Consider the following 12,680-nt stretch of genomic DNA (forward strand, 5'->3'; position numbering starts at 1 on the left):
GCGGTCCGCCACCGATGTAAACAATGTCAAGACTGAGCAAACCAATCGTAGTAGCTTTAGTAAAATAATCAATCATAGCAATCATGTCTGTAATTAGAATAAATAAAGATCACTTACAATTATACCGTCACAAGAAGCAGTTCGACTTTTCATTAACTCTGCTATTCAAGACAGGTTATGAGCCCAGAATACCGTAACCTTGGAGACGGAAGATTGTTAGGCTGAAGAAAATTTTTTCACCGAAGAAGATGCAAGCCGAATTAAAGCCCTACCTTTTCGACGGGAAGAACTTCCCGAATTGGAGTTTCCGGATGGAGACTTTATTGGAGGAGCGGCAGCTGACCGATTGCATTCAACGGGAAGCGGACGAAATTCCGGAGTTCCAGGTAGCTGCGGAAGACACGGCACAGGTGAAGGCTGAGAAGGAGACAAGACTGGCGGAGCGGAAGCTTCTGGAAGCACGTTGCAAGTCGTTGCTGGTGGAGAAAATCGCTGATTCGCAGCTGGAGTACATCAAGGGCAAGTCCACTCCGAAGGCGATCTGGGCAACGTTACAGAACGTGTTTGCGAAGAAGGGAATTTCCGGCCAGTTTTACCTACTGAAGCAACTGGCCGTGATGAAGTACAGTGAAGCGGAACCGATGGAAGAGCACCTGCTGCGATTCGAGCGAATTATCCGTGAGTTGGCCTCGGCGGACATCGTGATGCACGAGCGGCTGGTGGTGTTCAATTTGCTACAAACCATGCCGAAATCCTTTCAACAGCTGGTGACAGTTCTCGAAACGCTACCGGCGGAACAGTGCACGCTCGACTTTGTGAAGGCCCGGTTGCTGAGTGAGAACGTGAAGCGACGGAACATTGGCGAGACGGAGAGCACGTTGGATGGCGAATCGGCGTTCTATGGTGAGCGAACAAAACTCAAATGCTTTGCCTGCGGGAAAGTGGGCCACAAGAAAGCAAGTTGCCCAACGAAGAAGGACACCGAGAAGCGGAAGCCGTCCGGGAAGCCCAAGAAGGAAAGAGCAAACGCTGCTGGTTCCGAGGTGGCATTCGTGATGGAGCCGCATGGTGAAGCGACGGGCGGAGGTAAGAATGCAAATCATTTCCAATGGATTCTGGATTCGGGCGCATCGGAGCACATGGTGCACACAGCGAATTGCCTCCAAAACGTGGTGAAGTTGGACCAACCGGTCCCGATCGTAGTCGCATCTGGCAAGGTAGTGTACGGTCGGCACTCTGGAACCGTCAAGATGGTGTCGATGGTTGGTGGCCGGCGGATTAACAGCGTGGTGAACGACGTTTTGTACGTGCCGGAACTGCAGTACAATCTGTTTTCCATTCGGCGTGTCGGCAAGCTTGGGATGCGTGTGGCGTTTGGAAACGATGCAGTGGAAATCAAGCGCGGCGACGAGGTCGTTGCCACTGGTAAGCTATCCGGCAAGTTGTACGTGCTAAACGCCATTGTCGAACGTGGCCCGGTGGACGACGCATTAGTCACTCTATCGGTGAACGACTACGAGCTTTGGCATCGGAGGTTCGGCCACATAGGCAAGAGTGGTCTGAAGACTCTGGCGCGCGATGAGATGGTCAACGGCATGATGCTGAACAAGGAAGCCTTCCGGGAGAACGACATTTGCGAACCGTGTGTGCTGGGAAAGCATGCAAGGCAACCTTTTGGAGACGTCCCAGTTCCGAGATCCAACAAACCGTTGGAACTGGTGCACAGTGACGTGTGCGGTTCCTTCACGCCGTCATCCTGGAACGGAAAAAGGTACTTTGTTACTTTCACGGATGACTTTACTCATTTTAGCGCCGTGTACATCCTTGCGGCGAAAGATGAGGTACTGGATGCATTCAAGCAGTACGCGAGCATGGCTGAAGCTCATTTCGACAGCAAAATTTGCCGCCTCCGGTGTGACAACGGCGGAGAGTATGTGGGCAACGAGTTTCGGCAGTTCTGCAAAGACCGAGGAATGCTGCTGGAATACACCGTTCCGTACACGCCACAGCAGAACGGCGTAAGCGAGCGTTTGAACCGGACAATCCTGGACAAAGCGAGGGCCATGGTAGAAGATTCTGGCCTTCCGAAGAAACTCTGGAGCGAGGCCGTTCAAGCGGCGGTGTTCATCATCAATCGTAGTCCGACTGTGGCGTTGAACAAGAAGACGCCATACGAGATGTGGTATGGGCACAAACCAGACGTGTCCAAACTCCGCATCTGGGGGAGCAAGGCCTTCAGTTACATCCCCAAGGAGAAACGTTCCAAGCTGGATTCACGTAGCCAAGCGTGCTATTTCGTGGGCTACGGTGTCAACGGATACCGTTTATGGGACAGCCGTAAACAAAAGGTGTATCTCGCTCGGGATGTGATCGTCGATGAATCAAGATTTGAATCGACAAAAGTGGTCAAGAATACTGAAGGTATCGAAGAGCAACCAATTTGGATCCGACCGGAATCGCCGGTGGAAGTTCGTGATGAGCAGGAGGCCGAAATTGATCAACCGATCGACGACCAGGATGACGACAATGATGGGTTTGTGTCTCTGGAAGATGAAGAAGAAGAAGAGGTTAATCCACGGCGCAGTGCACGTGTCCGGAGGCCCCCGGCAAGATTGGACGATTATTCCTGTTTGGCGTATGCGCTGAACGCTGAAAATTATGCACAAGACCTGCCGGATACCGTTGAGGAGATGAAGTCACGGGAGGATTGGCCACGGTGGCGTGAAGCCATCAAAGAGGAGTTGAAATCATTAGCGGCGAACAAAACCTGGGAGCTGGTAGACCTGCCGGAAGGAAGAAAACCGGTAGATTGCAAATGGGTGTTCAAGCTCAAGATGAAACCGGATGGCACCATCGACAAGTACAAAGCGAGACTGGTCGCTAAAGGGTTCTCGCAGCGACATGGATACGACTACACCGAAACATACGCTCCGGTGGTGAAAATGTCGACGGTTCGGATGATGCTGGCATTAGCAAATCAGGAGAATCTGCTGGTTCATCAGATGGATGTTCGGACGGCGTTTCTGAACGGAAATCTCTCGGAGGAAATATTCATGCGACAACCTCGAGGATTTGAGGAGGGGAACCAAGTCTGCAAGCTGAACAAATCCATCTACGGTTTGAAGCAGGCATCGAAGGCGTGGAATGACCGATTTCACGAGTTTGTGTCCCGGATCGGTTTTCGACGATGCGAGAGCGATAGCTGTCTGTATATTCGTGAGCGCGGTGGCGAGAAGGTTTTCCTGCTGCTGTATGTGGACGACATCCTCGTCGTATCACGTTCCTTTGCCATGATTGGCGTCATCAAGAAAATGTTGAAGACGGAATTTTCGATGCAAGACATGGGTGAAGCGAAGATGTTCCTTGGTTTGAAAATCAGCCGCGACGTGCTGCTGGGACGAATGACGTTGAGCCAGGAGCACTACACTCGGTCCATTCTAAAGCGTTTCGGGATGGAGAAGTCCAAGCCCGTGTCAACTCCAATGGAAGCGGGTCTGCAGCTGAAGAAGAGCGAGACTAGCGAGAAACTGGATAAGCCCTACCGTGAGCTGATAGGGTGCCTTACCTATCTGATGGTTACATCCAGGCCGGATCTCAGCGCGTCGGTGAATTACTTCAGCCAGTTCCAGAGTAACCCAACAGAAGATCACTGGGTACACGCCAAAAGGATTCTGCGGTACCTACAGGGGACAGCCGATTACGGATTGGTGTACGAACGGTCAACCGTATCAAACCGCCAAGTGATTGTTTTCGCAGATGCAAACTGGGCGACTGATGTCAATGACAGGCGTTCGGTTTCTGGGATCCTGTTCAAGCTGCATGGAGCCACAGTTTGTTGGAGTACCCGGAAGCAAAGCACCGTGTCCTTATCATCGACCGAAGCGGAATGTTCTGCTCTGGCAGATGCAGCATGCGAAGCAATCTGGATCCAAAAGGTGTTAGGTGAGTTGGGAGTTCAAGAAGGGCAGCCGCCACTGTTGTACGAGGACAACCAATCAACTATTGCCATAATGGAGTCAGCTGGACCTTCGAAGCGACTAAAGCACACTGACGTCAAACTTCACTTTGTGCGTGAATGTGTAGCGATGAAGAAACTCGAAGTTCGCTATGTGCCAACGAATGAGCAGCAAGCAGATCTTCTGACGAAAGGTTTGTCGACGACGCCGTTCCGGAAACACCGTTCAACTATTGGAGTTCTTCCACGATCAGTTTGAGGAGGGGTGTCAAGACTGAGCAAACCAATCGTAGTAGCTTTAGTAAAATAATCAATCATAGCAATCATGTCTGTAATTAGAATAAATAAAGATCACTTACAATTATACCGTCACAAGAAGCAGTTCGACTTTTCATTAACTCTGCTATTCAAGACAAACAAATGAGCTCTCGCCGAGCGGTGTCACAAACACATGCGCAAATTTGATGGTTGAAAATACTGCCGTTTGATTTTGCTGGGAATAGCTAATCTTTGTTCATATTTTCCACCAGCACTCTTTAAATAGGTGGTAAGGGGGTCGATCAAAAACATTAATTTGGTGGGCGTTTTTATATGACAGCGTCCATTTATTACGTAACGGTAAAATTTGATATATTTGACCACCTCCCCCCCCTACGTAACACTTTTTGTATGAAAAATTTCAAATTTTTGTATGAGCCGTAACGCTTGAGCCTACTCCCCCTCCCCCTAGAGCGTTACGTAATTTGTGGATGCCGCCTATACTCATTTCGTTAAATTTAAGATTCAGTTCATATACATCGTGTTAAAACTAATGTATTTTTAACAGTGTACGATAACTGCGACACGACAACAGTACATTCAAATACCATTTGTTATCAGTTTGTTCTCCATCAAATAGAAAGTGTGGTTCTATTCGTGGTGTGAAAAAGTTTCCGTAAAACTTTCATAAAAAATGGGTCGTCCGCGGAAAAATCAGCAGCAGAAGTTTACCGCTAAGCGAGCAAATGCAGTAAACATGCAAAACCTAGAAAAAATGGTAAGATTTTCTACCCAAACAATGATTAAATTTGAATAATCTAAACTTCTAACCTCAAATTTTACAGATGCTGGCGGAACAGTCGAAGAAACCCGAACCAAAAAAGAAACGGTTGCGATGTACCCGGGAGTTGTCCGTTTCAGTTAAATCAATCGAAGGATCCTCAAGATTGGCAGCTAACCGTGTTAGCAGTGACGAATCTGCTACATCGCACGCTCCCGCAAAGCTGGCTCCTGCCGTAAACGTTTCTCCGGCTATTGAAACTGGACAGGAAGGAACATGTCCAGCTAGAAAATCATCCAACCGATCCATTGCTCACTCACTTGGTGTATCGAAGCGGGATGTTGCACTGAGCATTGTTCCAAATTTCGAGCCTGAGCAGGAAAGTGAATGTTCGGCTGGACCATCTTCCCACAGAACCATTGCACGTTCACTCGGAGTGTCAAAGCGAGATGTTGCTCTGAGCGGTGTTCCGGCTTTCGAGCTTGAGCAGGAAGGAGAGCGAGCAACTGGACCATCATCCAAACAAACCATGGCCCATTCATTCGAACTATCAAAGCGGGATGTTGCACTGAGCGGTGTTCGGGCTTTCGAGCTTGAGCAGGAAGGAGTGCGAGCAGCTGGACCATCATCCAAACGAACCATTGCCCATTCACTCGGCGTATCAAAGCGAGATGTTGCACTGAGCGTTGCCCCGGCTATCGGAACTAAGCAGGCAGGGGAGTCTTCAGCTGGATTCAACCGAACCATTACGAATTCGCCCGGTTCTGATGGCTTATCATCGACCTCGCCAACGCCAATCAGACGAACCATTGGACCAAAATCATCAGGACCAATTACAGTAACCTTTTCTCCCAGCGATGAATCTTCCAGCACAAGCGTTGCAGAGATGTTCGAAGGCTTCAAAGAAAGGCAGTCGCGTATGGAGTTGGAGAAAACGATCAAGGCACAGCGAGAATCCATTGAAAAATGGCCGCAGATATTGATTCCCTCCAACAAGAGAATGCAAAACTGCGTTCGTTGAATATGCTGCTGCAGGAGTCATTGGTACAAAAGAGGGAGGAAGTATCATTTAAGGAAATCAAAGGATTTCCAAGCGCGGAATGGCTTCTAAGCGTTTCGCAGGATAGTGAAGATAGCGATTATTTATTCGTTAAGCAGCTGATGTTCCGATTGTTTCCACATGGAGTTGGAAACGCAACACCCTCCGGCAGGCCATCCAACAACCCAAAGGGCCGAAACAAAGGAGAGGGAAGCATGGAACTCCCCGTTCAACGAACCAACAAGCTTGATCCGGACAAGCTGTCGTATATGAAAGGTAAAAAACTATTCATAAGATCAAGTGTGTTCTAGAATTAGGGCGAATGCAACATGATCGATTTCTCTTAATCGATTCTCTCTTCTGTGAAAGAGGACAAGATATAAGTTTGTTGATATGTTTCCACCTCATGATACAAGATTACTTCGCTCACTAGCGTCCTGAATTGAAAAAGTGGTAAAAAAACATGCATCTTCTACTTTTTGGCATTACGTCTCAATTGGGACAGAGCCTGCCACTCACCTGCGTTTACCGCTATGGCTATCTGGGCCTCTAACAACCTACCAAAAAACATTGCATTTTGTCACCTTTATTCGCAGAGGAGGGTACTGATGAAGAGAAATCGAATGTTATATACACCCTTATTTAGCACCCGCTTGAGATGTACTTTGTTAATTAATTTTCTTCAAATTTCATAGATCGCCTGTACGAGAGACGACGGATTCTCCAGGATCCCGTAGGGATCGCCATGGAAAAATCAAAAATGATCAACAAACATATTGTGGCTGTAATCGCTAATAATCCAGCACTGCGCAACATCTCGAAGCCGCAATAGGACAGGGTAGACAGGGTGTAGCCAGACTGGAAGTGGTTGCTAGATGCCCTATATTTGCAGTTTATTTTAACATTTTAAGACGAGATGAAATGAATTTTTAAGTTTGATCATTCAAGTTATGACTGAAACAAAATAAAATCGTTTTTTAAATACCTCAAAATTGTATTTATCTGAAATAGTGGAGGAATAGCTCATTTTAATATTCACAAGTTATTTTGCGTTAATAACTAAATAAACCATTTTTATGCTATTGGAGTCAAAGAACTAAATTTACCATTATTTTGATCTACACCTGAATAGCTTATTTAGTTATTATTTTGTTATCAATATCTAAATAATAACATATTTTGTTATTTACCTTTGCCTATATTTTAGTTATTATTTTGTTATTACAATAGCAAAATATGATATTATTTAGTTTTTATGCCATACAAACTTAGTTATTATTTTTGTTCTTTTATCTCTTATTTCAAACAAACAAAGAACAAATTTTGCTCTTCAAATATTCTATTTTAATAGTAAATTTTGTTATTCTTTTGCTATTTTCCTCTACCCGGGTAACTGTACAAGCTTGTAGAAACATACTTTCTTATAAACATTCGTGGTTCAAACACTTCAAACATTTCTATTCGGATTTGTTATTTCTCTCAAAATTATATTTTTCAACTCCCAGCTGCCAACAGCAAAATTACTAACTGTTGTATTTGTAACTGTCTAAAATTGCTTTCAAGCTTCTAAACAACTTTGCTGCAGACAAAAACTTTCTAGGTGGTCGGGATCATGAGCTAGGTCTTGCTAGAATATGGCCAAACAACATGTATGGGGCGATCCATTAATTACGTTAGACAATTTTGGCGGTTTTTAGACCCCCCCTCCCCCCATAGTAAGATTATTTGTATGAAAATTAAAAATAATTTGTATGGCGCGTAAGAAATCTCAAGCCCCCCCTCCCCCCATAAACCCTTACCTAATTAATGGACGACCCCTATACTAGCGCCACGTAGAGACGAAATTGCAAACTAAACAAGGCTGCCTCAAATTGCTTTCCAACTTCTGAACTACTTTGCCGAAGACACGATTTTTCTAAGTGGTCGGGATCATGGGCTATAACTTGATATAATATGACAAATTACATCCACACTATCGCCACGTAGCGGCAAAATTGTTTACTAAACAGTATTGTCTCAAATTGCTTTCAAGGTTCTTAACAACTTTGCTGAAGACACGAACTTTCTAAGTAGTCGGGATCATGAGTTAGAGCCTGCTAGAATATTACCGAGTAACATGCACGCTAGTGACACGTAGTTGCCGAGTTGTTAACTAAACAGTCATTTCTCAAATTGCTTTCAAGCTTCTTAACAACTTTGCTGAAGGTACGAACTTTCTAGATGGTCAGGATCATGAGCTAGAGTATAATGCATTTGACCAAGTTACATGCACCGCGCCACGTAACGGCAAAACTACGCATTAAAAATTTCACCAAATAAACGCCATATGTCGGCTGAACAACTTTGCCGAAGACCGCAACTTTGTAGATAGTAAGGATTCCGAGATATAACATCATACATATTATTGTTTTTGTGTGATGCTGCAATATTCAACTGGGGTGTTGCAATATTAAGTTATGCGATTCCATACTTATGGCGGGTAGTGTATGTCAGGCCGAGTATTAACTGCTACATACAGCAGACCATCGATGAGACTCAGGTATTGAGTGTTGTTCGGCAAACGTAGTTACTGCTCCTCCTTCTTCTGTTGAAGGTTGTCAACGGTATTTTCGAATACTTGACGTTTCCCAGACCGAACCGTTCTGCGAGCTTCAGGTTGTATCGTTCTTTATTAAGCTGGAATCCGTTACTATCCCTCTCGATTTCGATTGCTATGAAATGTTTAACTAGTACTGTCACGTTGAAATGTTGTCACAACGCCTGGTGAATAACCTTGAATTCTTCCTCTGTCCTGCAAACTACTAACATGTCGACATAGAGTAGATCGTACGCAGAAGTGTTTCCTTTATTCCGCGCGTACAGACAGGGATCCGCCGATGATGGGTTGAATCCCATTTGCCGCAAAACTGCATCAATGCTCTGATTCCACACGCGTGAGAATTGCTGAGCCCGTATATGCTCCACTTCAATAAACACACTGAGTTTGGTCCTCCCATGGACTTTCCTTCCGGTTGCCTCATGTAGATGGTCTCATCCAACTTCCCATGAGGTATGCGGTTTTGACGTCCATGTGCTGCACAAACATCTGGCTACGGCTTGCCACCGTGAGTAGCGTCCTGAGGGTCACGTGCTTAGCAACGGGTGCGAAGATCTCATCGAAGTCCACGCCGTATTTCTGGTAGCATCCTTCCTTCTGCAACCAGTCTTGTTTTGTGCCGCGCAATGTTTCCTCTTTGGCCCTTTGTTTTAAAAATCCACTTGCAGCCGATCCCAAGCTTTGCATAATCTGGCTGTCGTGTAAGTACAACATTACTTGGATTATGTGGGGCTTGATCATCTGTTCTTGGAACACCTTGCAACAGATTTTGATCCTTAACCAGCCAATCCATGAACTCTTTATACGAGAACTTCGGTTTGGTTGCATCTACCTACTCACAGTCCTCAGGATCCTCCGAATTTTCGGGTTCACCTACTCCCGTGTTGTTCTTAAACTGCTGCTGGGATTTGTTCGTATTTGGTAGCTGTGTTTCTAGAGCTTCAATTCTAGTTAGCACTTGGTCTAACATGGATTTTAGCTGGGAATTCTCAGCTCTGAGAATCTCAACTTCATTAGCGGATGTGCCGCCCACAGCTTCATCAAGTTTGTCGTCATCGACAAATGTTATCTTCTCCTAAATCGCCCATTTCTGGATTTGTTGCTTGGTCGACAGTAGCAGCAACTGTTGTTAACATTCTCAGGTTAACCTTAGGATTTCTGCTCTCCTTATCTCAGGATATGGAGAAGCAATTGAATAGAATGTATTGAGCAACCTCACACATTCTCCAAATACGTCATTAGTTTTCCTCTTAAATTAATTTACATCCCCAAGTATGTTGACGGGCTTGGTGGTCTGATGGCTACCGTTTCTGCTTCATAAGCAGAAGTCATGGATTCAATCCCAGGCCCGTCCCTTTCCACGTACTTTGTAGTTGTATATCTCTCACTTGCTTCTATCTTCCATTCTAAATCTATCACACTCAAACTATTCGTTCCTAGCAAACGCTAGAACCAGAGACGGACATGAAACCGTTTCCCTAACGTTTCCATTCTTCCACGCGCATGCCTTTCCTTACGCCTGATACATAGGCAGTCTGCTAATCACAAAAGCAAACCTCTCTGCCATGCCTTTCCCCCAATCCATACACTCCCGCATGTACTGGCTTAGATGCAGTGGTATATACGGTCTACGTGGGAGCCAGTATAATGCATCATCAATTCCTTCCCCTTCCCCACATTGGTCTGCATTCTGACGTGGCAGGCACCATTGTCGCTAAAAATAGAAGGTCACCAGCACTTATACACTGAGAATGCCTGTTAGTCCCAAGCAGTCATTCGGTTGGTTCCTTGTGTAAGTGCAGCTGATCTGGCGATACTGGAGTAGCATCCACGGACGACCAATCAAGCTCAAGCTCAAGCTCAAGCTAAATTAATTTATATCCCCAAGTATGATTGAAAATCAAAGGAAAAAGTGGATATCCAGATTTTATGTCGGCGCTTACCAGAAAATCCTACGTTGTGTTTTTCTTTCTTTCGGTGGCAGCAACAGCAGCGGAGTAGCACAGGTAAGTTGGGGTCCTTTTTCCTTCCAGGTGCAACAGCGGCAGCGACGACGGAGTTAGCAGCAACGAGTGGCATACAGGAAGCAACCGCACCAGCACAACGACGGCACACAGTAAGATCGATGAACACGGGTAAAGTATTTTTCATGCACAGCACTTTATTCTCTATTAAAAGACTAATTTACAGAACTTTAAAGAACTACACTTTTCTCTAAGTAACTAGCCCTTCACTTTATTTTGCTCCGATCTACTTTATTGAGCTACACAAACCGAACCCAAAGGCTTCGTGCCGCGAGCTGAGATGTACCGGGATAAGGATGGGAGCATCTTGACGGACGGACGCGAGGTGATCGAAAGGTGGAAGCAGCACTACGATGAACACCTGAATGGCGCAGAGAACACAGGCACAGAAGGTCAGGACAGCGAAGGCGATGGCTACGTCAGCACAGCGGACAGCGGAAATCAACCAGCTCCCACGATGGGGGAAGTTAAGGATGTCATTCAACAGCTCAAGAACAACAAGGCCGCTGGCAAGGATGGTATCGGAGCCGAACTCATCAAGATGGGCCCGGACAGGTTGGCCGCTTGTCTGCATCGGCTGATAGTCAGAATCTGGGAAACGGAACAACTACCGGAGGAGTGGAAACAAGGCGTTATATGCCCTATCTACAAAAAGGGCGACAAACTGAAGTGTGAAAATTATCGTGCAATCACCATCCTAAACGCCGCCTATAAAGTGCTATCCCAGATTCTCTTCCGTCGTCTATCACCTATAGCAAACGAGTTCGTGGGAAGTTATCAAGCAGGTTTCATCGACGGCCGCTCGACAACGGACCAGATCTTTTCCGTGCGGCAAATCCTCCAGAAATGCCGTGAGTACCAGGTCCCTACGCACCATTTGTTCATCGATTTCAAGGCGGATAGTATCGACCGCATAGAGCTATGGAAAATCATGGACGAGAACAGCTTTCCCGGGAGGCTCACAAGATTGATCAGAGCAACGATGGACGGTGTGCAAAACTGCGTGAAGATCTCGGGCGAACACTCCAGTTCGTTCGAGTCTCGGCGGGGACTACGACAGGGCGACGGACTTTCGTGCCTGTTGTTCAATATTGCGCTTGAAGGTGTCATGCGGAGAGCCGGACTTAACAGTCGAGGCACGATTTTCACGAGATCCGGACAATTTGTTTGCTTCGCGGACGACATGGATATTATTGGGAGAAAATTTGAAACGGTGGCAAATTAGTTCACCCGCCTGTAACGCGAAGCAACAAGAGTCGGGCTAATGGTGAATGCGTCGAAAACAAAGTACATGCTGGTTGGCGGAACTGAGCGCGACAGGGCCCGTCTAGGAAGCAGTGTTACGATAGACGGGAATACCTTCGAGGTGGTGGACGAGTTCGTCTACCTCGGATCCTTGTTGACGGCTGACAACAATGTTAGTCGGGAAATACGAAGGCGCATCATCAGCGGAAGTCGTGCCTACTATGGGCTCCAGAAGAAACTGCGGTCAAGAAAGATTCACCCCCGCACCAAATGCACGATGTACAAAACGCTCATAAGACCGGTAGTCTTCTATGGGCATGAGGCGTGGACTATGCTCGAGGAGGACTTGCAAGCTCTTGGGGTTTTCGAACGCCGAGTTCTAAGGACGATCTTCGGCGGCGTGCAGGAGAACGGCGTGTGGCGGCGAAGGATGAACCACGAGCTCGCTCAATTCTACGGCGAACCCAGTATCGTGAAGGTAGCTAAAGCTGGAAGGATACGCTGGGCAGGGCATGTTGCAAGAATGCCGGACAACAATCCTGTAAAGATGGTGTTCGCCACGAATCCGGTCGGAACAAGAAGGCGTGGGGCGCAGCGAGCTAGGTGGATTGACCAGGTACACCAGGACCTGGAGAGCGTGGGTCACAGTCGAGGATGGAGAGAAGCGGCCATGAACCGAGGGAATTGGCGAAATATTGTTGGCGAGGCTTTATCAAGATAATTGATGTAAAGCCAAATAAGTAAGTAAGTAAACCGAACCCTCTTCCGATTTTTTTCCATCC

At 46.5% G+C, this 12,680-nt stretch overlaps 1 protein-coding gene across 1 annotated transcript; it reads left to right on the forward strand.

Moving 5' to 3' along the window:
• Positions 1 to 5,942: 5,942 nt before the first annotated feature.
• Positions 5,943 to 6,882, forward strand: LOC110676559. The gene is made up of 2 exons (XM_021844936.1): positions 5,943 to 6,309; positions 6,729 to 6,882. The coding sequence occupies exons 1-2, from the start codon at positions 5,961 to 5,963 to the stop codon at positions 6,863 to 6,865; spliced, it is 486 nt and encodes a 161-aa protein (XP_021700628.1). The 5' UTR covers positions 5,943 to 5,960; the 3' UTR covers positions 6,866 to 6,882.
• Positions 6,883 to 12,680: the final 5,798 nt, after the last annotated feature.

This window comes from Aedes aegypti, chromosome 2, assembly GCF_002204515.2.
Source record: "Aedes aegypti strain LVP_AGWG chromosome 2, AaegL5.0 Primary Assembly, whole genome shotgun sequence".
Taxonomy (NCBI): domain Eukaryota; kingdom Metazoa; phylum Arthropoda; class Insecta; order Diptera; family Culicidae; genus Aedes; species Aedes aegypti.